The 26,303-nt window shown below is 40.9% G+C and overlaps 1 protein-coding gene across 1 annotated transcript in view; it reads left to right on the forward strand.

Annotated features, from left to right (window-relative positions):
* Window positions 1-26,303, forward strand: part of LTK (leukocyte receptor tyrosine kinase) — a gene marked incomplete at both ends in the record, with an annotated part of 88,776 nt that overhangs the window by 39,133 nt on the left and 23,340 nt on the right. Inside the window, 9 exons of the mRNA XM_084207844.1 lie at window positions 46-159; window positions 4,015-4,170; window positions 4,794-5,016; window positions 11,832-11,971; window positions 13,722-13,856; window positions 14,735-14,887; window positions 15,765-15,865; window positions 17,515-17,681; window positions 22,796-22,890. Coding sequence (XP_084063970.1) covers window positions 46-159; window positions 4,015-4,170; window positions 4,794-5,016; window positions 11,832-11,971; window positions 13,722-13,856; window positions 14,735-14,887; window positions 15,765-15,865; window positions 17,515-17,681; window positions 22,796-22,890 — 1,284 coding nt within the window. The remainder of the gene's footprint in view (window positions 1-45; window positions 160-4,014; window positions 4,171-4,793; window positions 5,017-11,831; window positions 11,972-13,721; window positions 13,857-14,734; window positions 14,888-15,764; window positions 15,866-17,514; window positions 17,682-22,795; window positions 22,891-26,303) is intronic.

A 26,303-nucleotide genomic window follows, 5' to 3' on the forward strand; every position in this document is an offset into this window, starting at 1 on the left:
AAAGCAACATCAAACACATCCCTTCCTCTTTTTATTTTGTTATAGCTGTTGTCTTCTGCTCTGGATCACATGAAGAAAACTCTTCTTCACCAAATCCAACTCAGAAGTTCTCCTTGATAAAAAATAGGATGGTTTCATTGCATCAGCCTTCTACACCAGGTACCACAAATCCTCTTCCTTACATCCTCTTTATTTCTCCTTCAGAATCTAGGTGTAAGATAGGTGCTGGCAGTTACAAGCACCTCTTACAAGAAAGTTATGGTGCTGTATTTCTGACTGGAGCTAGAGCAATGATTCAGAAAAGCCAGTGTAAACTGAAGGGAATTCCTTATTTCTGTATTAAACAAAACCAAAAACCCCCACCAAACCCAAAACATAGCAAGCAAACCAAACCACAAAGAACCCCAGACAACCCTCCACAGAAGAAACTTACTGCCTCACTCCTCAATAAAAAAAAAATAAATCACCAACACAGCAGGAAAAGGGAAAAGAAAGAAAAAGGAAAGAAAAATAAAGCCATTTCCATCAGCACACTGAAATCTACCAGATTTGGGATTGGGAGTTCTTGAAATAAAAGCTAATTAGTGGAGCTGCTTTTCCACTACAGTAGAATATTTTTATTTTTTTAAATACTGAATGAAGTTTTTTTCCAAATGGACTTTATTTTCAAGGCATTGTGAAAACCAAGTGATCTGTGAGGTTTTTTAATGTGTGTTCACTGCTTCTTGTCCTGTCAGTGGACACTACTGAGAATGCATAGCTTCTACTTCATTCCCTGTCATCAAAGTGTTTGTAGGCATTGATAAAATCCCCCGACCGTACTTTTCTACAGACTTAACAATCCCAGCTGTGCCAGCCTCTCCTCTTATGCAAGATGTTCCAGTCCCCCAGTCAGGACCTGTGCTGGACTTTTTCAGTATGTCTCTTGCATTAAGGAACCCAGAGTTGAGCGCAGAACTCCAGCTATGGTCTCACCAGTGCTGAATAGACAGGAAGGATCACCTCTCTTGATCCACTGGCAATGCTCTTCCTGATGCTGCCCAGAAAACTGTTGGCTGCCTTTGTTGCACAGGTGCATTCTTGCTCACAGAGAGCTTGCTGCTCTCCAAGCCCTTCTCTTTGGCTGCTTTCCAGCCAGTAAGCCCCCAGCACATACTGCTGCACAGGGTTATACCCCCGAGGTGCAGCACTTGGCTCTTCCTTCAAGGGGCCGCTGCCAGCCCAATCCCCAGCCTGTTGAGGCTGCTCTGCGTGGCAGCACAGTCCTGTGGTGTGTCAGCTGCTCCTCTCTTTTGTAACCTCTGTGAACTTGCTGAGGGTGCACTCTGTCTCTTTGTTCAGGTTGTTAATGAAGATGCTAAGCAATAAAGAAAGGCCTCCAGGTGTCAGAAAAGCCACACATTCCTCCCAGGGGGTGGCAAGGTGACCTAGCCTTGCCAGAGGAATGTTCCTTACAGTAACCTCTTCCAGATGGTGTCTAATTCTTTAAAGTCCTTTCTGACTTATCCTGGACTGTCCATGAGGTTTTTTCAATCCAATCTTCTTTGGAGCATTTTTGTAATATCTTAAAATATGTTCTCTGTTGATTGTAGTAATACAGATCTATTTCTCTATTATACCTTTTTTTTTCTTTTAATTTGTCATGTTCTTCCTTTTTGCTGACTTGTACTTGAGGTTCTCCAAGTTCATAAGCAAAGCCGAATATGAGACACCTGTAAGATGGTACATAGTGGGGTTAGAGGTTTCAGTTTTCAGTGTTTCTTTCACTGTAACCACAAGTGTACCCAGTTCTCTTACTCTGTGATTTGTGCTAAAAATCAGCTTACTGTTCATCCAGTACAATGCAATGCATATTATCTCTTCCCAGAGAAAAGTCTTTTTTCTACTGGATGTCAAAAACTTTCCTGATCAGTTTCAGACTCTTGCAGGTATTCAGATTTCTTCATCCTCAGGTTGTGGCAGACAGGCATTAAAAAGCCCAGAGAGCTGGGAATTAAATGCTTTGCAAGGGAAAAGTTGTGTTCACCTATCTCAGCTGGGAACCACCTTATCATGTAGGACACGCTCAAAGGACTGAGTGTGCATTGGTACAGCCTGTGCCACTGCAAGCTGAGGTATGATGAGATTTGATGACATGATTTTGTCATAAACAATAGTTTCAAGTAACTGTCCCCTTGAAAAAGGAAATTTTTCTTTCCTGAGCTTTCATGGTCTCTTTCACTGTTACGCTTTTGTGAGAGAAATTGCTTTCTGGGCTTTACCACCAACTGAAAAAAATTTTCCAATACAAATATTATTTCTACTAACAATAAGTCTGTAGGTACTGAGTTAACCTGTCAAACCTCAATAAATTTGAAACATCACAGCAGGTTTGGGTCAGGACTCTGCTTTGTCTTATACATCTATGGAGTTTCTGAGCTATTGAGATCCCCAAAGTTTTTTATTGGATCATCAAACCATAGCCTGGATCTGTGCACAGACATTTTTCCCTAGATACAAGAGAGCCAGGAGAGTGGCTGGGGTCCTCATTCCTGTGTGCTACTGGTATCTAGTATTGCATATACACACACATACACAGTTTGCCAGTTCATCTGCTTGTGTCTTCCATGTAAAAATCATGGGGTGAACATTGCCCAGGCCTTTCCTAAGCTGTATGCATTTCATGAATTGGGCTAAGAAGGTATTTGGATGGTTGGCCCAGGTGTCTGTTTGAGAGAGGCAGCAAACTCCAGTATGAGCAGGCCAGAAAGAGTTGGGGAGCATCCAAAGAAAGGGAGGAGAAGTGTTTGGGTGGGAGACCACAGTCTATGCCAACCCAAAGTTATGTGCAACTCCGTAACATCTGTGTTTGTTTTTCCCCTGCTCACTGGATGTTGTTTTATAAAAATGAAGTTAGAATTAACTTCAATAATTAGGAGAAAGCTAGTCTGCTTTTGTTGTCACATTCAAAAGATGTTTCCTTTTCTCCTTTGTCCTAAATTTTAGTTGAAATATAAGCAATCTTCTGGAGCCTCTTATGCATTATTTTTTCCCATACCCGTGCAGCCAAACTTCCTTGTTATATCCCTGACCTTAGTCCTGTCCTTCCTAACTGCCTGTTCTCCTCCACAGGAATAGGACTGCAAAAGGGATATCTTTGTGTCATTCCTGTTTGCAAGGTTTGAATACCCTTCAAACATCAGGTTCCTAAATATGACTGTTTAGTCTCTTAATATTTCTTACTTGGCCTGGGGACACTCCAGTTATTATTGTAATATTATTATTACTACTGAAAATAAAATATCATGCAAATTAATATCAGCTCTATTCAGCTCCACTCTGTGTGGGAGAGCTTTGTGCAGCTAACATCCCTTCAGGGAGTTTATATTAGATTGATGAGAGAACAGTGAATTACTTCTTGTCTGGTTTATAATATGCTGATTATGAAAAATTCTGGCCAAGATGATCTAGTGTTTTTAGTACTACAAGCAAACTCTGGAGTTTGTTAAGAAGGTATTCTTATCTATCCTGCTAGGGGAAAGTAAAACTGTTTAAAAAAGACAAAAATAAAAAATTATGAAAAGCTTGCATTGCTCATCTGTTTTGCTTGAGACCCTGCCATGCTCTTTCTATTGCTAACAGAGGGTTGCCTTTAGAATATCAGTTCTTTCTTTCTGTCAAAATGCTAAATCCATATAGTTTCAATATCCTTGTTGATATTATTGGCATTATTCTTATTTGGGACTTTGAGTGCTTGTGGTCTAGACCTTCAGCTGATATAAATTCATTGTTGATACCAGTGGGAGGAATGACTTACATTTTGCCAAGAATTTCCAGGTTCTTTTTTAATTCCTTGATATTCCTTGATCTGCTCCAGGAGAGATTCTGCTGCTGTAGCCCAGGACAAAATTTCTTTTTTCTCTTCAATTCTTCTATTTCTTGGGAGACATAGCCCCCATACATTGTACATTCAGTCACTCATGTGCCCCTTGAGCTGGGATAGGCCTTACTGAAAGCTTTGCTTTCTTGCAACAGAAATCTCTTGTGTCATCGGCTCAAGCTGTTCATGGGTGACGTCCACAGACAGTTTTGGAAAGCCAGACTGGGTGTTATCTTCCATTGGTGTCCTGGCATCGCAGGAGAGGCAGCAGATGCTTCTGGAAAACAGTTCCTCGCATGGAGATGTTGAAGGTAGGCAGAGCTATAGTTCCCCTCAAATGGACGCCTGTTTTCTCCCAGCCCTGGCTGCAGCAGGAGTCAGCAGGCTGAGGCCTCAGGCCCATGTCACTAAAAGTGCCACCATGTGCTGGTTCTGGTGCAGGGCTCCCAAAGGCACAGTCAGTGCTCAAGAGTCAGTAAAAATGCCCATGTAATGCATGTGTGCTGCCTCGGTTGTGTAGGGATGTACCCTCTAAAGAGCCAGCCCCTATACATACTCATTTTTGATCTCCCTATTTTGGGATAAGCTGTTTTTACTACAGGGACTGCATTTTTCTTTGGAAATTCAATCCTATACAAGCCAGAGCTGGCTTCATTTGTCTGCTGTCTGACTGGCAAAGTCTTTGGCTTTTGTTCTGTTGGACATGTCTTCATGCTTTTTTTGGCTTCTTCTCTTCTCATTTCTTCTATCATTTCTTTACTTAAACCCTTAATTTTTAGTTTGTTCTTTCTCTTTTTTTTTTTTTTTGTGCATAGTTCTTCCTTTATTCTCCTTACTCCTTTCTTCAAACTCCTTCTTCATTTTCCTCTTATTATGTCTCTTCCATCCATGCTGTGTGTCTCTTGTTTTGTTGTGTTTTTTTTTTTCTTCACAGGGGACATTTTCCTCCTGAACACCAGTAGAGTCCCAGATAGATGTGAGTTCAGCCTGCAAAGCCCCCTCCTGCCTGGGAGCTTGGATTCTTGCTTGCTGGAGCTGGCCATATTTTCACAGGATGCTGTTCCTCTTCTCCAGAGATTCACAGTTGAAATCAAATATACAGAGACAAACAAAAATACAGTCACTTCCCTGAGAGCTGGCCATGAGGGGAATGCCAGGTAAGATAATCAATTTTCAACTGTTGACCCTTTGAATTGCAAGGTAGAGTGGAGTTCCTACAGGCTGCTGTTTATCAGTGTCTTTTGCCTTCTTGAGATCATTGCTGCTATTACAGTAGAAAATAAAGGTATGACTTTCAGGAGTGAAGCACACAGCCTCCTGACAGGATGCTTGTAATAGACACAGGTTTTGTGTGTCCCCTTTGCAAAGAACACATTAGCTTAGATCTTACTCTGCTTCCGTCACATTTGGAAGGGTGAAGAATGATTAATTTTTTTCACTGATTCTAGGACTGCAGCTGTAAAATGCATTCAGTCCAAAAACTGCCTTGGTAACATTACTGATATCTCTATGCATTCAGTGGGTCCTATCAATGCTACAAGGGTCCCAGTTCTCATTTTGAGGTGGGGTTAATTTACCTCTTTTATTCCTCCCTTCTAGTAGGTTCAGGAGTATCCACTTCTGCTCCAATTGTAGAGTTTAGAGAGGGAAAAAACTGAGGTAAGAAGAGGTGGAGGAAAACAAAAGAAAGTGTAACAACCCCAGATCTTGTCTTGTATTCTCTTTGATCCTGCCAATGCTTTACTTCTTTATTCCTGTGTGTAGCAGAATGCAGTAAGGAAGAGAAAAAAGGTAAAGGGAACAAATCACAACAGGAAAAGAAAGAGAAAAGTCCACATGTCGTCTAATTTTTCCATTTTCCATGTGCTTGTTTTTCCTTTGCTGCAGTCCAACTTGTAAGAACCTGGGTCAGACACATAACAGAGTTTTTTATTTCCATCACCTGACTGACTCCCAGGGAGAACTTAAGCAATAGATCCCAGTTCTTGTTTTCTTTGAATTCTTTGGCACTCCCCAGGCTGCTATGGAGATCTGTAGTTAAGAGTCCCTGTCAGCCAAAGATAGCAGAGTTTGACTAAGAAAACTTTTTTTTTTTCCCAGATCTCTCTCTCCCTCTCGCTCTCATTTTCAGCTGTTGCTCAGTTCCTTCCTGGCTATTCCTTCCCTATCTTCTTTCCAATTTAACTGGGAATCTGTTGCATTTTCTGGGATTAATTTCTAATATCCTTTTTTTACCTACTCAAAGCTGCTCTTGCTGCTTTTTGAATATTTGACAGGCCTCTGTAGCTGCAGCTCCATTCCACAACGTAAACTCATATAATACCCTTTCACTACACCTTTCTGGTCAGGCCAGGCTTTGCTGGTAGTCACTGAACGGATCATAGAAGTTGTTTAGCAGCTTATTTGAGCACTGAAAAGCAATTCTATGTGAAGTCAAGATTATCATCTCTCTAAAAGTGATGGCATTTAGATTTATTAGAATGAAGTTAGCTTTATTGGAAGTTGGCACAGACAGCGGTTTCACTTTTACTTACTGAATGAAATGAAGCACTGGTAAGCTCAGAGAATTTACTCTTAAGATTTTAAACAGGAGAGGAGACCAAGTCCTGTTTGAGATCAAGATAGAAAGGAGGATAGAAAAGAGATAAAACAAAGTTAGGAACTATCAAATACCCTTCCTTTCCTCCCTCATTACAGGAGAACTTTAAAATCTTTGTACAATTAAAAAAACCTGACCATGCAGGCAAAACAGAATTTATTTCTAACACAGTGATTGACCTGCCTCTTGCTAGGCAGGTACCCTGAAATGAGCATTCTCTCCATGATTATGATTTTAAGAACATGGGTTGTTAAGGAGAGATTACCCTGTTGGGTTCCCACTTTACGGGGACTTTCTACAGGAAGTACGAGTTCTACAAGGTTTTCTGTCTTAACCAAGCACTGCTGCACAATTTAGACCAGAACACGGTGGGGACAATGAGCAGATGACCTTGAGACAGATGCCTATGTGTTGTACCTAGTGTAACCAGTGAAAATTACTACCAAGAGTTTGCCTTCAGATCAGAGTAGAAACTTGGACAGAAAAAAGTTTAGGTGGCACTTTTTTCAGATAATCAGACACACCAGGAAATCCTGCTTCAGTCACCTCTCAATTCCATGTCCAAGCTATACTTCATCATAAACTCCAGCTGCACCAGACTACTTTGGTGAACTCTCTTTCTGGACTTAGAAATATTCTCCTGATGGTGTTTTTTCCCTCAGGATCCATCAGCTACACACTTCCCTAAAGCTAAGATATATGTCACCAGTAAGAGAAAGTTTCCTGTTCACCTCACCAACTAGTAGGACTTAGCATTAAATTTGTAGTATTGAAGCTGTGACTATTTTTCCCACATATAAGCCTTAATGAAAGAAAAAGAAACAGATGGACTTCTGGTACCATGTTCTCTGAACAAGTAGGGCAAGGTGACAGTCACATTGCTTATTTTTAAATGCCACACCTAAAGATCATGGGTGTTCTGAGTTATTGCCATTAGAAAGAGAACTGCTGAGGCAGTGAGGTGTTTGAGATTCTACGTATTTACAAAAAATAGATAAAATTTCATTTCTCATTATGTCTGTAAAGCTCAAACATCAGGAGCCTGTAGCCTTGCTTGCAAGGCCAAACCTTCTTTGTCTGGCACTTAACTCAGAAAACCGTTTTCACTGCCTCAGGGTTATGGTTATGGGGCTTATTCAGGTCACATCTAATATGTTTTTCATTTTTTTTTTAATTTTTTTTTTTCTTAAATGTTTTTACTATTTTTCCTTATCCCACCTTTTCATCTTTACCACACAAACCCAGAATCAGCCACAGTCGAAAATTCTTGAGTCCTGTGTGGTTTTGAGTGTTTTCACATGCTTGTGTTTGTTGCGGACCACAATTATTTCAGTGTTCTTAGCCAAAACTGTTTCAGTAAAAAGCTAGTTTCTTTCAACTCTAAGTACTCACACTTCATTGAAAATAAGAAAGCATCATTTGGGGCAGGGATAATATTTTCACTTTCTGTAGTCAATAAGCCTAGCTGATTTTGTTCTCTTTTCATTCTAGAATGGCCATGAAAGTCTCAGTAGATCAGAAAACAAAAAGTTCATGGCCATATGCACACATGGGATTTCAGCTAGCTAACCTCACAAAACTGTTCATTGCTTAGTTTTTTGTGTCTTCCCCTTTTTCTTGGAGGGGTGGTGGTGATAAAATGCTCCACCATCTTCTGAGACACTTGAAAAAACCATCTTTGACACTTCTACTAATGTGGTTGTTTTTATCCGCAAAAGTTATTTAACTTCTCCTACTGTACAGATGACAAGGGAGTAGCCTGGTAAGTGTTCTCAGATAATGTCTAAATGCGTGCTGACAACAATGAGCAGAGCCCTTTTGATTAAAAAATGTGTCTAGAAAGGGTGAGGCTGTCCAGCTGCTATACATGACTATGAATTTTGAACGCTAAGCTGGGAGTATGATTCAGTTAGTGCCTCTTGTGCCTCTCTTGAACTTGCACCCAAAAATATATTGTGTCAAAGAGTAACCCTCTAAGAGTTTGGTGAAGGCTGGAGTGGTAGGCATGTGTTTTGCCTTCTCAATTTCCTTTTAAGTCCAGTGGGTAGCACTGGATGCATGTGAGGACTTGCAGACAACAGTTTCCTGTGTGTATAAAAGTAAAGTACAACTTCTAATCTTTATGTTCACTGATTGAATCTAGAAGCATCTAGCATACACAGCTTTGTGCAAAAATCCATGCAGCAGGACCCCCTAATTTAGAAAATATTTCAGCTTTCATGTTCTGCTTTATTGCATTTTTCATTCCTAATGAAGAAATGGTTGTTATTTACATGAAATATTTCCTAAAATTAATCATCAGTTACCTTTGTTGGATATAAAAAAATCACATCATAGAAAGGATTGGTAAGAAGAGGGTGGAAAACATCTCTTCAGCAGAGAAGATTGAGAGGCTAATGAAAACCCAAAGTGAACCCTACAAAAGAAGATTTGGAATTAAAAGTTTTCAGGGTGAATCTTGAGTTTTCTTGCCTTAAGCATTAGATAGCTTGCAACACCAAACTTTCTATCCATGCAAATTTCTCCAAATTTCGTCAGACCCTAATAGTTCTTCCGTGCATACCGATTAATTTTAACATCTCTTTTTAGAAGAACCGTAATATTGCCTCGATACTTAAGATCTGGTCTGACATAAAATCAATAGTAAAGTTACTGCCAAGCTTGGTTTATCTGGAAGCCTGCTGCAATGATCCATCTTCAGCTGGATCAACACTGGGCTTCGTTCCTGATTCCATTAAGAAAATTACATTGGCTCTGACAAGCTCTGTTTCAGTGGTGGGACCAAGCAAAGGAGGTGTAATTATTCACAGCATTTAAATTCTTGCTGCAGTTGGATCTAGAGGGGGAGGCTTGCTCTGAAGGGGAATACCTTGATGATGAAGAGACTTTATACACAAAAGCACTCTATGTAATGCAAAGCCACTTGTCATTTTTGCAGCCTTTGGATGCTACACAGCTTTTTTTACCATGTTATAAATGGAGAAAATTTCAGTAGCAGAGATATTTCAGTGCAGAACTGAGATGTTTCATTGGAACTTAGTCCCATGGCTCAGAAGAGCTGCCAATCCACAGAAGTACTGGCTTAAGATGGTGGCCTTGTTCTTCCACCAGATACCACAGCTCTCCCAGCAGAGATGGCAGAATGGACAATCTGTCTTCCTAAGTCATGGCATTTCAGAGCTTGGTTTATTGTCTTAGATGACTCGTTTTATTTTGATGTACCAGTCTATAAACAGCAAGTTCCAGAGGGTCTGGCTCATAAAGCACACAGGATTAAGGTGCAGCATTTTTTTCAGCTGTGGGGCTCCTCAGTTGCTCCAGCTAAATGTACCACTGGCTGTGAATCAGAGGCTGTGTGCCACAGGTTCTGCACTCAGTGTTGTGTTAACTCTGGCAATACTGTGATCTCTCAGCTGGAGTGTGGGCTGTAATTTGGTAGAGGTACTAGAACTATGCCTAATAGCTAAATTCGAAAGATTTAAAGATTGTCCTTACCCTTATTGACTCATTGCACCAATTTGATTATGGCTCATTCATTCTTGTGGTCAACAGGATGCAATGGAGTGATGAACAAAGCTTTGTCATGTAGCAGAAGTGACTCAGTTCTGGGTCAGGGTTGGATGGTCTTGGAAGTTGTCCCACTGTGTGGCAGGGGGATATATTTATAAGAATATTTATGAGATATATTTATAGGTGCTGGACATTCCTGAAGCTGCACTGTAATACAAATTGAAAGCAAAGCAGTTGTTCGCCCATGTTGGGAAGTAGAGATTGTGCTGTTGCAATTCAGGGCTGTACCTTTCTGACAATGAATTAAATTATAATGAGCTATTGAATATTTTATGAAGGGACAGGAAATAGAGGAAATAGGATCATCTTCATGTAAGAAGAGCTCAGTTTCATATGAGTTCAGGAGTATCTGTGGGTATTTATGTATGTATACAATTGTGAAAGTGAGAGGTGGGTGGGTGCCATAGAAGAGATAGTAAAAAATTATCCAGACAAAGTTATACAGTTATGGAGGGAAGAATGTAAGAGAGGGTGATAAAAAATTAAAGTTGCCCCTGGATTTTTTGTAAGTAGAAAATACAGTTCTGTGATTTTTATATTGAGTCCAGAAGAGATGTGTTTGTAATCTGGGTGGTGCCTTTTAAGGTGTTTCTGGTGCAGGACAAAGGCTACATCACCACTTCAAGGCAGCTGAATGAAAATTTTTTCCTAAATGAAAAAAATAATCCTAAGAGCAGAGCTGATCAACATGTCTTAACACTGTGGCCTGGCCTTCTTATTACTCCATTGGCGACCACTTAGGTCACTTGTCCAAAGTGGCCCCAGTAACATCAGCAGTGTGTAGAATGTGGGTAAAATTATCTCTTTCTGATACTATTTTCAGAAAAGAGCTTAGAGCAAGGATTCCTTTCTCACCAGCCTTGCTCCAATCTATTTACAAAATAATAACACGTATATTTAACTGTGCTTTGCTGTCTTGCTAACAGGCAGATACAGGAACAGATTTGGAAACAAAAATAAAGTTAAAATATTTTTAAGACTTCTGCTGTAGTTTTTAAATCATACCTGGATACCCTGACTTCCATCAGACTTAATTTGAGTGAAGTACTTCAAAAATTCCCTTTTGGTATCTCTCTCAAGCTTTTGATGTCTGACAACCATCTTTAAAAATAGGGTATAGGGCATAATTTGTTTCTCTCCAAACTGCCACAAGTGCTGCACAACTGCGAAACCTTTGAAGTCTAGATTAGCAGGTTATGGCATTTGCTCTGTAGTGAAATGTAAATGGCACAAGTAATCTGCATTTCCTGGAACAGCACTTCGATCCCTTGCTTTGTGAGTGCACTGCAGTTTGCTAAGGTGAAAAATCAGACAGACAACACACAGATAAAGGTTTTCATTCTTGACACAACCAAGAAACATTCAGGGTCAGACATTTACTTCCAGAACACACAATGTCAGTGTTGGCTTGGGGAGATCCAGAGTCTTGTGCAGATGCTTGGTTGATCTGTACTTTCAAGAGCAAACAGAACACAACCATGTGTGTAGAAAGCACATATTGGGGTTGTGTGTCGAAAATTGGTGATAATTTAAGATCCATTTAAGAATCGTTGGGAATGGTTGGATCTCTTCATCATTAGCAATAGGCTCTGTAGCAAAGATAACCTTACATGAGCTTGCTAGGCTGAACATCACTTATTTTATATTAACACCCATTTGTTATCTTGCTATTTGCATTGATTGATGCATTTCCCACATGGATACTATTACTTCTCTTTGGTATGGTGCAGAATCTTTATGCTGGAGACTCCATGGAATCCGATGTGCTGTGTGTATGTCTGATAACATTCTATTGTTCTCTAGGATGAAATGGAAACACCTGGTGGCCCAGATCGGACGAATAGAAAGACCTTTCAAAATCACTCTGGTGTATTCAAACTGTGGAGCACAGGAGGTTGGAGTACTGGCAGTGGGCTCCTTGCAGCTCAGGAACTGCTTTCATGGTATGCTGCAACACAGACAGGTTTGGAATAACCAAACACATCCTGACCAAAATGGGGGATAGGATAGGATTTAGAAGAAAGATTAGTAACTCAAAATTACAGAAATAATTCTAGCGATCCTCTCTGCTTTTGAGCTTTGCTTTGTATGATCTTTATATGGGAAAAAAACCAAAAACAACTGGACTTGTGCTGAATCCAACCACAAGGATTAAAAAAAGTCTTTACCTAGATTATTTTAGCATTTAGTATTTTTCTCTCTTAAATAATCAAGAACAACAGTCTACCCTATGTAACCAAAGCCTTTTCCATACTTGGGCTTTGTCTAAGAAACATATGAAGAAAAGAAAGAGTTATCTGCCCCCAATGGGGTCTGTTTGTTACTGCCAGGCTGAGAATTTCTATCTAAAATGAAAATAATCAGAATGTAATTATTTTCTTTAAAGTACTGAGTGCTCAGCTAAGACCTTGGTTTTACCTGGAGCTTACAGTTTTGTTCTGAATGTCATGCAAATGATCCTCAGCAGCAGTGCAGAACCTTGCTAATGTCATTTGGGCTTCTTGGAAGTGCAGGAGTCTGTCAGCACAGGCAGTCTTAGGTTGGGGACATAATCATCTTCAGTTCCTGAATTTTATGAATTAATATAATGTTATTGTTTCCATTTTTCAGACTCTGTAGAAATAGCCTGGAAAGTAATGTAAAAAGAAAACACTATTGTGAGCATGGTTTTGATCATATTAGAGATTTAATTCTAGTCATTATTCTTTTAATTTAACATGCTATATTTTTAATGTAATTTTTTTTGACAGTCCTAGAGTTTTGAGGGGATGCATACAGCCTGAAGTACTGTGCGCTCAGTCTCTAAATAACCTGGTGCATGTATCTGGCACCAAACAGTGTCATGAAAGTTTATTATTTGAGAGTGTATACTGGGACTGCTGCAGAGGTGTTCTTTTCTCTTTCTCCTGCAATTGGTTCCCTAACTTTTACATTTTTTCCAGAGCAGTAGTGGTGCCAATGTAACTTCTGTGCGGAGCTCTGCTAAAGGGCAGCAGGCCATAACATGCCCAGGCACATATGCATCCACAGGACAGGCTGGGTGCATTAAGAGTTATGCTTTTGGGAAATATCAGACTTAAAAATCATGTTCAGCCTGGCTGATGGGTACTGGTGAAGTCAGTCAAACGCTTCCAGACTAGAACTGACTAGGCTAGTTAGGGTGCATGAATAAAATTTGTGTACAGCAAGCCAGCTTGCTGGGGAAGCAGCTACTTCATGGGCTGGATGCCACAGCTGGAAGCGGGCACAGAAATGAGTCAGCAGCCCAAGTACTGGTTAAACTTGAGCCTCAACAGGGCATAGCAATGTGTCTATCAGGGCTGGAGATAAGTGGTTGTCCCTGCCTCCAGCAGCAGGGTGCCATGCAGCATTGTCACAGCTGCCTGGCAGGTGCGCAGTCATGTGTGCAGAACTGAGGAGCACATCACAGTAGGAAACTGCAAGGCCCTTGATTAAAAAAAACCCCAAATTATCTAAAAATAGAACAAACACAGCAAAAGCAGTACATCAGAAAGAGAAGGGCAAGAAATTTGGTCCAGGAATCTCACGCTGGATAGAAACCTACATGAAAATAGCAGAGATTTATCATACAAAGGCCAAGGTCCTACGTGTGAAAACTAATACACACCGAGGGTCATACACATTCTGTAAACTTGTCTCTGGATTTAGTTATCTTTTTTTTTTTCCCATTAGATAAAGAAAATCAAGACCTTTTTGTATATGACAAAGGCTCAACCTTCCCCTGCTTTCATGGAGGCTGTGTCAGCCACCTGCAGGTCTGTGAGTTCATCAGTGATTGCCCTACCAAAGAGGAAGGAGGGAGGTGTGGTGAGTATGTGGCATGGCATTTCATGGGAACCTTCATTCCATTAGAAGAAATAATTTAGAATACAAAATAAGTTAAATTGATTCCATCTTTAGATTAATTCAGTATTTCACCTCCTGAATTAATTTGTCCCATTTACATTAATTGGATACCAAATTCTCTTTGAAAATTCACCCTGTATAGAACAAAATGGATTTTTTTTATATTGGTTTGGTTTCTTAAGTATTGCAGTAAGGAGCTCAATGACCTTCCCTTCACAGTTACTGCTACTTCAGAGAAAGGCAAAACCTCATTTACATGTCTGCAACTGGGTGAGAATTTCCTTCTGGACCCAAGATCTAAGCCTTCCCTTCAGGGAAAGGTATTAATCATCTTTCCACGCTTAGTTACCTACAGTATCATAAATCTGTCCTTCCAAGATCCCAGTTCTGGAGTTGCACATCAGGACAGAAAAATCTCCTAACAGTATATGAGGTGCTAAAAAGCAATTTTAGCTTTAGCAAGTACAGTGGTGATTTAAAATAATTGGTTGATTTGCCTTCCTTTACGTGGACACAAAACTTTGTGATGCCTGCAATTTCATATGTAGCAAGACCTTTACATGTGTGACTGTGATTTGCCATTCCTGAGGTTACAGGGGCTGCAGCTTTGCCCAGAATTTATAGCAGGACAGCACAAAAAAGTCTCAAATGTTTACAGAAGCAAAGTGTTGGCTTTCTAATGATGACACTGGAAATCAACAAATGAGACCTATTTTGATAGTGTAGCATAGGCTGGATAACTTGGAAAACAACAATGGATTTTCACTTTTGTTTTTGTTTGTGTTCTTTCATAATCAAGTTGTTCCTATTTTTCTACTTTTTCTTGTTCTCAATTGTAGACAGTCTCCCAGAGGGTTCACATTGCTCATTTGAAGAAGGTCTGTGTGGCTGGACACTGAATGAAACTGCAGCATCTCCTTGGTCTATTCGGGGCTTTTCTGAAATGATTCAAGAGGACTCATTTGTAGGGTCTACTTTGCAAGTCACTGGTGGTAGGTTCTTCACTGTTCTCTCTCCCACTCTCTGCATGCATGTACACCATAATCCTGAACTTAAGTTTATTCAAATTGGTTGAAAAATTTTGACATCATTGCCAAATGAACTTCAGCATCAGTATTATCTGTAACAACTTCAAATGTAGCTAAAATTGACTTTTGAACATTACTCAAAACTTTATATTAAACAAGTTCTGCAAAAAAGTTAACACAAAACTCTCAGAGACAAGGATTCTCTTTCACCCTTAAAAAATTGTATAAAGCATATTCTTCCCTCCTCCTTCCTCTTATGAGCTGTGAAGTTGCTGAGTACTTCAGCAGCTATGTAACTGCTCTATCACACGATAAAAATTGCCCAACAGAACTGCAGAGCTGTCAACTTGCTAAATAAGAAGGGGGGAGGCCAGACCCTCACCTGTTCAGGCTGAAAGTCAGAAGTGTTAGCACATGAGTCTTCCCTCACAGTTCCCTGCCAAAATGAAGGGTTTCCATACAAGTGTCCTGTTTGTCTCCTGAGAGGTTGTGTAAGCTCTCCCTGGTAACAAAGACTGCAAACAAACTCTTCCAGCCCAGTGTTTAACTCAGCAAGAGTCATTGATACTAATGGTGTAGGAATTAGGAGTGTGGGTTGGTGTGTGCCTCTCTTGAGTGGTATCTGAGGTTTATCCACTCACATTCCAATAAGGGGATTGGGATGTTGACTTTTGTGCTGCTGAAATCTACCAGAGTGCTTACTACAACCTCACCTCTCAAGCCCTGCTTACACCTACATATGCTTACATACCTACAGAAACATTAATAATGTTAAATTGCTTCAATTGATTACACAAAAAGCCAAGAGATCATTTTGTCTTTTTCACTTTTGTGTTCACAGGACACTTCCTCTACCTGCGAGCAGACAGCACTCAGACAAGTGGTATGGCTAAGGCTTGCAGTACCAGCTTGCCAGCCAGCCTTGCCACTGAAGACTACCAGGTAAGTCACTCTGTCTTAGCACTTTTGTGGAGTAAATCATCAGACTGTAGGCACTATTTGCATAATTAGCCAGTTCTCCTGTCCCTCTGCACACTCTACACAATGCTGGAAAGCAGAAGAGCTGGCTGTACTGCCTAGCTGGCCACTTGTTCGGAACTGGAAAGGAGATGTGAGGTGCAACCCCAGTAAGTGAAAGCAGAAGCCCCATATCAGTTACTCCTTGTGGAAAACTCCCCAGCCTGACTGTACCACCAAGGAAGAGTTACTGAGAGGTAACTCTGAGAGGTGCCAACAGCTAAATTGTGCGGGGCAGCCAGTGTTTGTAGAAAAGGGAACTGTCTGGCTGGGCCATTGAGCCTTTTAGTACATCTGCTGCTGAGATTTTTCTTCATAAATTCTGCAATACTTGTGCAGGAGTTAATAAACTTGATAGTTTCACTGAGAACAGGAATGTGAAGTTAGAATGCATTAGATTTTCCAGAAATAGATGAATATAATAAACTTCTGATCACACTCTTCAGGAATTTCATAAAGTTAATGCAACCTGGCCTTGATAAAATCACAGAACTTGCCTTGCAGCTCTGAGATGCTGAAGTTCAAAATATTAAATAATATTATAGTCATAACACTTAGGAAAATTAAGCTGCAAGTTTGAGCTGGAGTCCAGTCTTGCTAGCGGAAAAAGAGAAAGCTTTGATGCCTCCTAATTAGAACTGGGAAAATAAATATGGTGCAGGTGCCAGAAATGTAACTTTGGCATTTATATTTATTTGTAAATCCGGGTAAAATATGCTGGGTACAACATAAACAACAAAATAAAATGTGATTGGAGATAGGTTCACAAAACCTATCTCCAATTGGAGATTGGAGAGGAGAAGCAGTAGCTGTTGGTTATTGTGCAGAAGCCACTGGAGATCTGGATCCATTGTTTCCTCCACTGGCAAGGATTTGAGGCTACATTGCAGGATCAAGGAACTTCTGTGGTTGTTCTTTGCAGAACACGTGTGTGCTCCCTTTCCTGCCAGTACTGGAGCTCTCTGTAACGTTAAGGACAGCTGAGTATTCACAGCAATGGTAGAAATGGCAACTTTCTCTTGCTCTGTGGCAAACTGGAAGTGGTTGCTCCAAAGAAAGAGGAACAAGTCCTGCTTCAAAATATTCTTTGGCCTGCTGGTTTTGTTGTTCATTTGTCTTAGGGGTGCTACAATTCAGGTGGTGCCTATGAATTGGAGCAGGGAGGTGGACTGAGGTTTCCTGCCTCTAGAGACAGCTCTTGTTTTAAAGGTATTCAGGGCAGGACAGCTCTCCCCTCAGAGAAGGCAGGACAGCTCTCCCCTCAGAGAAGGCAATAACAAGGAAACCAGTCCTCTCACCCAGATGGTGTCAGAGGCCGTGGATATTGTCATCAGTGGTTGAAGAACAGCAGCCCAACAGGAGTGTTAGTTTGGGTCTTCCCTGAGAAAATTCTGTGCTAGTAACGGTGCTGAGTCAAATACAGTCAGTGAGTGGGGGCTTAGTGATTTCTGTCATGAAAGAATTTGTCCCAGACTTGGAGGTTTGGTGTCTCAAATTCCCAAGGAGGGGAGAAGTGACTACCTTTCCCTTCGGTCACAGATTACCATTCTTTTCTTTTTCTTCCTCTGTTACAGATTCAATTTTCAGTGCATGTTTTTGGAAGCTACAATGGTACAGTCTCCTTCTCTCTCCGGGAAGAGTTAAAGGGAGCTTCAATCACCTTGCCAATGTGGGAAAGGGCAGGGAGCTGGAGCGACCACTGGTTTCTCATCACCTTACCAATGCCAGTGCTTCAGAACCGGTAAGAGCTCCACTGTCAGCAGCCAGGGTTATCCCTATAGATTTAGTGAATTGTTGCTGTCTTCTTGTGAAGTGTCACTTTCATTCCTGCCTTCTTTCAGGGCTCTTTTTAAGTGACTCTGCTTGCTCAGGAAGTATTCTGCCATAAGTGCCTATCTTTGTGCACATGCACGGCTTAGCTCAACGCAAGCCCACACCATGTGACTGCACTTCTGTGCAGCCTCAAACAGTACTTAGGTTTTGGGAACAGCAAGCATCTGTACTAAAAACCTTTTAGCAATCTGAGCAAGCCAGTGTACTCACAGGGGCAAAGTGCTCCCAGCAGGGAAACAGCTGCATTAGAATAGCTGCACTTCATACTCCCACAGTAAAAAACATTCACATGAGTGTTTCTTACCTCATCAAAGGGATGGTAATTCCACAGTTCAGCCAATAGAGCTGTCCAGTTTAGAATCTATATCAGTACAGCCTGGGCAGCTGGAAATCCTTCATTGCCACATTACTGATGCAACGATTTCAGAAAAAGGCTGTTGCCCAAATGAGATTTACACTAAAGTTTTCATGGATTTAGATGTAGAAATACAAATGCAACACTGGTTTTCAGATGAAGTGAAATATTGAAGATTTAAAGAATTTCAATGTAATAAAATTTTATTCAGGCATTTCTTCTTCCTCACCTAGTGTTACTCAGTCTGAAGCCATGTAGCTGATGTTGGTAGCTGGTTGTTTTGCACAATGTAAGCTTTTTTGTTCCCACTTTCTCCAGTCTGTTTTTGATGTTTTTGGTTTTTTTTCCCAAATTCCTGAGGAAGGCCTGTTACACATGAAACTTAAGAAATAAACCCTTCCAGGTCTATACAGTGAATATTATAAATGTTGCTCTACCCTCTTTTTAGTTTAATTTCCTGATTACCTTTGGTCTCAGTATTATCAGGTGCTCACCATACACACCTTTGCCATGAAGGACTCCTTTAGGGTAGGATTGGTCTGCCTGCTAGCACTGCGTTTAAAATTCTTGTCTGACACAATCTGAAGCCCTGTGGATTAGCATCTGTTTAGTTATGCATATGTAAAGTATGGCCAGCGAATTAGTGCAGAATAGCTCTTTTCTCTGAACACTCTACTGTGGACTTGTCTGCAGCAGAGACCAAGGGGCTCTTCAGAGATATTTAAGACCCTCTGCCTCCTCTGATATATAGTCCCTTATGCCTGGTTCCTGAAGCCTCCAATTTCTCTATTGGCCCTTAATTATGAAGCAAAATGGATCTTACATGGCAGAAGGGAATGGACAGCAAGACACTTTTTTTGAGCACCAGCCAGAATGGCATGTGAAACAAATTGATGTTCAAATACTGTAATGTCGGAAAAAGTTGAGCACTTAGGCAAAATGAAAGATGTAGTTAGGTCGTGCATGCATTAATTATTACGGTCTGTTTCAAGTAGTTCTGTCTTGTTTTACTTCATGCAACCTTTCTGTATGACATTTTGATTTAAAACTGAGTGGCATAACAGTGATGATCATTGTGAGTAAGGATGGAACTGGAACTATTCAGTCCAGAAGGCAAATCTCCACCAGCTGTGATAGCCAGGTGACTGACAGAAGTAATAAGTTGCCATTTGATACACTGATCTATAACAGACACAGAACAAGCACACACTTTGCCAGAAGGCGCTGAAGCTATTTCCCCAAGGAAGGAAACCCTGGTCTTTGTGCTCCCAGGACATGGCCTCCATCCCAGCCCTTGTCTTGTTTCCATGCTCTACTCCTTCTGTCCTCTCTTATCTGCTACTGTGGGCACTTGTTACCTTTCTTCCTTGTTTTCATATACTTGGTCTCTCTTTATTTTGCTTCAGCCTCCCATTTGGGAAACCATTTCATCTATCTCATGCCTCTGGTTGTAATTTCCTTTCTGTACTCCTCCCTGCTTCTTGTTTCCATCTCTCTTCTAGCAGCTGCCGTCTCTGTGTGTTGTTTAGTTTTGTGGTTTTTTCTGTTATGAAGTCTGAATCCCTTCCCTGCACTTCCCTTCTCCTAGCTATCTCTTGTGTGCTTTCATTTCAATACTCCCAGACCTACAGTAAAGGTTTATTCCCAGTACTCCTGTTTGACTGGCTATTTAATTCTCTCTGTAGATCTTGGGCCCAAATCCCCTGCACACCAAGTCCAAGCCCCTCTGCTGTAAAATTCCCAGTGAGTTCCCAGCCTCCCTCCAGGATAACACCTTGTTAACTCTGGATTCAGTTCAGGCAGCTTTTTTTTTTTTTTTCCTCCTGTTTGGCGAGAATCAGCAACAGAAAGAAAGGCTGGTGAAGAAAATGTTTATCCATTAATTTGGAAGGGTAGTTCTCACCTCATGTAGCTGAAGCAGGATCTGACATGGGTCATAACAGCACTCTGTGGAAAGTACCATTTTTCCTGAGAATTTCAGATATCCAGGGAAGAGGAAACTGCAGGATTAAAAAAAAAAATACCAGGCATGTAAATGTCACTGATTTAAAAAATTCAAGGATATTTTCTTAAAATTTTAATTGATTCTCATTCATGTGAAAAAAACCACGTCTGCCATGTGACTCTCTTCCTCCCAAATTTCAGATCCCACTTCCAATAGTAGCACAGAGTGCTTAAAAAGTTGCCAGCACTTTTGTGCATGATCAGAATCATGAATCCCTGTGTTGCCTCATCCTCAGCACTCACAAAATGTTTTGACTGCTAGAAAAGCCATACCAAGTCACCCAAAATAGAAAAGTTCACCCTAAATCACTTTAATGTTAGTGAAGTTGAAAACAATTGCAAACAGAGGTGTGCAATAAACATTGCTGGACAATTTTACTACAGTTTGGTATAAAACTTCATGAATGACGATTCTGTGTATTTATGGGTGTTATCAGCTTTTCTTGGTAATACAAGCTCTAGCAATGCTGTGCTTAGGTTAGTTTTTAGTGCAGATTTTGAGCTGGCATGCTACTTTTCTGTATCCCAAATCTTTGGGAAACTCTTGTCTTTCTCTTGCCATAGGAAGGTGCTGCACTTTCCTCTGGTTCCTTAAGGGGATGGTAGGCAGTAGTAAAGTGGGTAAGCACAGACCACGCAGGGAGAAGAGTAGGCATGAATTTAGACATAACAAGTTGCAGGCCATGAGCTGTTTCATGGGGCCAGAAGTAGAGAAACCTTAACAAAAAGAAAAAGAAGGACACAAAGGCTCTGTTTAGGTAGTTTTTAGCAACACCTTCGTCCAATGAATTTATTTCTCAGGAGAGAAGGAAGACACAGTTTGCTGATCAGCCTCCCAGCTGGGCATCTAGCTACTTTGAAAAACTGCTTCTGGTGATTGGCTGGCAAATTCACTTACTTGGTTCACACACACAGGGAGAAATAATGCTATCAGAAGAAAACCAAAACGGTAGAAGACCAGACAACAGAGAGCTGGAGAACGTAATTTGTTGGAGTCAGCAAAATGAGATAAATGAACAGGAACACTGGAAACCCCTCAGGCTAAGACAGCACTGAGTTCAAAAGACAAATTCCTCCCCTTTTTCTGAAGAGGAAGGGGAGACATACAGAGCCTAGAAGTAATGAAATGTCAATTCTCATGCACTGGGGAGGGGGAGGGTGTCATTCCTCAAGGTCCCTCTTGTACTGGTCTGCTCCCCTTTGTGGAGCAGAAACCTACCTTGTAGTGCAGTGCCAGGGACCCTTGTCTGCTCTGTCTCCATGGACCAGACAAAGCAGACTGACCTGACCAAGGGTATGCTGCCATATGAGTGCCTTAAGTAAGGGGTAGGATGTGGTGCTGTGTCTATGCCTGTGGGTCGTACAAGCATTCTGGTTCTGGACTCAGGACTCAGGGTGCTCTGTCTCTCTTCCATCAGATAAATGGGGGAATTATTGTCATTTGTCAGTGGACTTACATACGAGGTTTGAAAATGCTCTTGCTAAGCCTCCTATTGAAGAGGAGGGTTTTTGTAGGAAGGGAATCTAATGAAAAATTCACCCACTCACACCACAGCTAAGAGGTCATTCAAGAGACCCTTAATTTACATTTTCTGCACTTACTCCCAGAGTGCTCAGATCCTGAAGGTGTGGATGCTTTCATTTAAGCTCAAGGCGTCATTCTTGACTTGGGGTAAAAGCAGTTTATCCCTAAAGATTTTTATGCAGCCATGCAAGTAACTGCGGATATCAACCAACATTTGGTTGGTGGGTGGAATGCACACACACATTTTATTGCCACTAATTTGGGACAAGTGTGTTTCTAGGCTGAATGATTAATGCGTTAGGCAGGTCAGTGCTTGATCTCTCATAAATCATCATTGAGCTTTACCAGAAACAGCAATAGAGGTCCTGCCCATATGCTTTTTATAAGCTCTAAATGGACTGGACATCAGACATCTGTTTATTTCTGAAATGTAATGAAAAACAATTCAGTCCTATCCATTAGAAGGAGATCCTTCAGCTCATTTTCTTTCTTCCTTGTGAGTTCAGAAGGTAGCAATACACATGGACATGACAGAACTTCTAGATAAGGAACACCTGGTCATAGTGGAAAAGGTGAGACAGCCCAGGGAGCTAAATCTTCAAGGAATTATGGCTGAAATTTATAATGTCCTACCCTTCTGAAATAAACTCATGTCACCTTCTGAGTTACACTGGCTGAGGATCATGCCCAAGACATTTGGATATTCTGCTCAGTGTGTACTCTATCTCATTGGGAGTGGAAATAAGGAGATATTTTTTTTCCCCAGTCTAATTTCCTGACTGTTTCTGGTAATTGAATATGGATGATTGTTTGTGTATAAAAATTAGTGGGGGCCAGTTGCTTGTATGTATGTGCAGATAGCAGGGGAAGCAGGGCTCTCATTCTTGTTCCCCATTAAATAAGAATTTGTATGAATGTTGTGGTGCTTACAAGGGGTTCATATGTGTCTAAGACTTAGAGCAAGCCCTTTTGGCTGCTCAGCTGGACTTGTCTGGAGGAAAAATTCTAAATAGCAATGATGTTTTTTCCATCATAAGGGAACACTGTATTTTTAGGGAGGTTGTTTGTTTGTTTGTTTGTTTTGTTTTTCTCTTAGTCCTTTTTCAGTCTTCTCTAAAACGTCTGTCTTATTGCAAAGGTTTCAACTGGAACTCCTGGCAACCTGGGGCTGGAATTCTCAAGCTGACATTGCTATTGACAACATTACATTTGGCCTGGACTGCTTCACTGACGGTGAGCCACAAATGTTGCAGAATCCCCTCAAAATTTAGGTAGTGTAATCAGCATCCCACAGGTCCAGGATACATGTGCTGTTCTCCCCGCGGAGTTAAATGGATCATTTGTGTCAGCTTTGTCAGCACAATGCCATTTTATCTCAGACCTACTGAAGATTGCAAATAGAGGCAATTTTATTCCGTGTCAGAGTCTCCCAGTGCTCTTTCTTTTTTCTCTCATCTGGGATATCCTGTATCACATAGCTGAGACCTGTCTGTGTGTCTTGGCAAGAAACACTAAACATATTCCTTAGCCCTAAATGGAAGGATTACATCACACTCTTTTTCCACAGTCTCTGTTGATCTATGCACCCTGGTAATTGATACCTGAAACAAATTTGTTGAAGTCAAAGGCAAAAGTCACCATATTTTTGTGCAGAAAAGGAAGAAAATAAAGGAGTAAATTGACTCTCTGACAATAAAATTTAGATTACTCCTAGTTTGTTTTAGTCTATAAGGAGGTACGTTAGCTCTCACTGCCAGATAGATAACAGCTTTCCTTTGCTTCATTACTGGGAATGTGACTGGCAACTATTCCAGAGAAAAATGGAACCAATGCTACCTTTTGAAACATGTTAGCAGGAGCTGAAGTGGATTTTCTTAGGAGACAAGGGGAAGAATTTAGGTACTTGAACTACTTGCAAATATTAGAAACTGCCTTCTTTTGTCCCTGCAAAAAAAAAAAGATCAGTTGCAAAGGAACTTGAATGGTGAATTCTGTTGCAGACAAAATGTGGATTGGTGATTCTGTGCCACTCTACGTGTCACCACATTCAATATGTCAGCATTTAGGGTCAGAGCATGTCCCTGCAGTGGCTAGCTGTAGCCTAACATAACATGTGGGAAGGCTTATGTCAAAATAGATGTGTTAAAAGCTCATCAACAGAAGCCACTATTCCTTCCCATCTTTTTCTGGTTCAGTATCCTGTTCTCTGTCCCTTTGTTCTGTGGGCACTGAAACCACTCTTCCATAAAATGCCTAGTATGTACAGTTTCACTTGAAATTAAGAGGAAAAGCTGATCCTTTATGGTAATTTCATTTTTTCACTCAAGCCCTTTACAATACTCTCTCCCAACCTCCATGCTAACAGTTAGTTTTGGAATCTTGAGAAACTGAAGGGAGTGACTCCAGATGCACTTGGGCCAGCTGATGTGCACCCAGCTGCTGGAGTTTACTGCTCTCAGATAGAACCTCCAGTTTACCCACAGACGTTTTGCTGGGAGTGATGTAGACATTCATCCTTTGGCAAACAGGTGGGCTGTAAATGCCCCTGCAGCAATGTTATCAGAGCTTGTCCATTAGACCACCCAGGCTACTCCTTATTTTCAATTGGGATGAATTGCATTGATGTCCAGGAGCAACTGAACTTACCCCATCTGAAGGCACGACCCAGAGATGTGTGAGTCATGCAGAAGAAACACAGCACAAAGGAAACATTTCTCGGAACCTTGCACTTGCCCCTGTTCCTTGAATCCTCTTTGCAAATTGACGTCTTCTCGCCTCTGAGAGCAGCCCCCTTGTATTTGTCTTCTCATGACTTTAATTCAGTTAGGTTACAGAGAAGCCCAGCAGCTCTGCTGTGTTTTCAGTAATGAAATTATTTCTCCCTGGCAAGGACAGGTTTCAGATGTCAGAGACAGAGCCAATTAAAATCCAAGTAGTGAATTCTTTTCATGAGGGCAACAGGAAGGATGTATGGCAGGAAGGAAGGATTTGCTGCTTGCTAGGATGTAAATATTATTTTCTTCATCTATTTCAATCTTGTAGTTCAACTCTCTACAAAACCCAGTGCTGAATGAAAGCATTGTTTTTGTATGCAAGATGAGGAAGAAGGTGAGGTTTTCCACAGACCTTGAAACTGAGAGGAAAGGTTCAGTAAGATTTAAGTGAGCAACTGAGTAGTGAGGGCAGCTCAAGAGACATCAATAAGGACAAAACCCAAACAGACCATTCTTTGGATGGCAGCTCCTGGGCATTGACAGATGTTTTTCCCTGTGGAAAGGATGAGGTGAAACTACATTTTGGCTTATACAATCATCTTGTGTAAGACAGTGTCACAGACTGGATGGCATGTCTGGTTCACTGTGAGAACTTCAGGCAGACAGGCATAAAGATACTTCATAGTTTCAGTGAAATAGAGCTTATATAGAAAGAGGTCTGAATTTGTAGTGTTTTAACATGAAAATGTGGACTAGCACAGCAGATAGAATGCTGATAGTCGAGTTGCCTTTCTCACTGCCTTTACTATTATCTTTTGGTGCTCTAAGCATTGTATTGTTCCAATTAAGATCACAGGTCTGTGGTCTATCAAACTCTACTGCCCTGGCCTACAAATTTCAGTCTGTGTATCATTTTTGATTTCGCAGAAGATTGCTTCATAAATGGCGAGACTGTCCAAAGAGACCTTTTGTACAGATTACCTCTACTTTTTGATTTTAGAGTCCTTGATCCAGCAAAGTCTGATTTTCAGAAGTACTGAAATCATCATTAGTGAGGTGGGATCTCTGAGGAGACCATTCACCTTGAGGATCCTTTGAGGCATCTTACTCTGATTAATCTCAGCCACCAGATTGCTATCTCCATTTTTGCTACAGTCACAGAGATATTGAAGCAGTGAATGAGTGAATTACTTTAGCTCTCTGCTTGCAGAAGATGTCTCTGTCTCCTTTACACTTCCTTCTGATTAATTTCAATGGGGAAATCAGTGTTAGCTAACACCTGGAGAGAGGAAGTCTTTGCTTTTTGCATTTTTTTATATAGATACACCTTAATATATGAATTAATTCTTATTCCCTTCCATTCACTCTACTGTCAACATGTTGGCTGTTAGAAGAGAAAATGGAAACTAAATAGACTGAAGCACCAGCCCCTGGGTCCCACGCTACACTAGGTTTGTAGAAAATGCCACCTTATAAGTTTGTGTCTGACAGTGCATAAAACATCAGCCTTTAAAGCGTTAACAGCTGGTGTGGACAGGGCGATGCTCAGCCTGGGTGCAGCTGATCTGCTGCTTAGCACGGAGGAGACAAAGTTTCTTCTGGAGAGCAAGGGTTTGAGACTGTTTGGAAAAGGAGGAAAGACTGTTTGTTTGGAAATGAGGCATTGCCTTAGGATACTCATTGGGATGCCACAAAAAAATCCATGCAGACACAAAGATCAGCTCTCTGTTTCAGAGAGTGATTTACATTCCTTTGCTCTGGCAAACATAACCAGACTTCTGGTACATCACTAAGTATCTGAAACTGTTGTGACCTTTGGAATTTGTAATTCAGTGCAGGCCTTGGGGAGCATCTTTTCTGGCCATGCATTGTATTTTTCATTCTATTTTCCTCCTTGCATTTGATTAATTTCTTTGTTTTGGGTTAATTTCA

Source organism: Fringilla coelebs, assembly GCF_963513975.1.
Source record: "Fringilla coelebs genome assembly, chromosome: 6".
Classification (NCBI taxonomy): domain Eukaryota; kingdom Metazoa; phylum Chordata; class Aves; order Passeriformes; family Fringillidae; genus Fringilla; species Fringilla coelebs.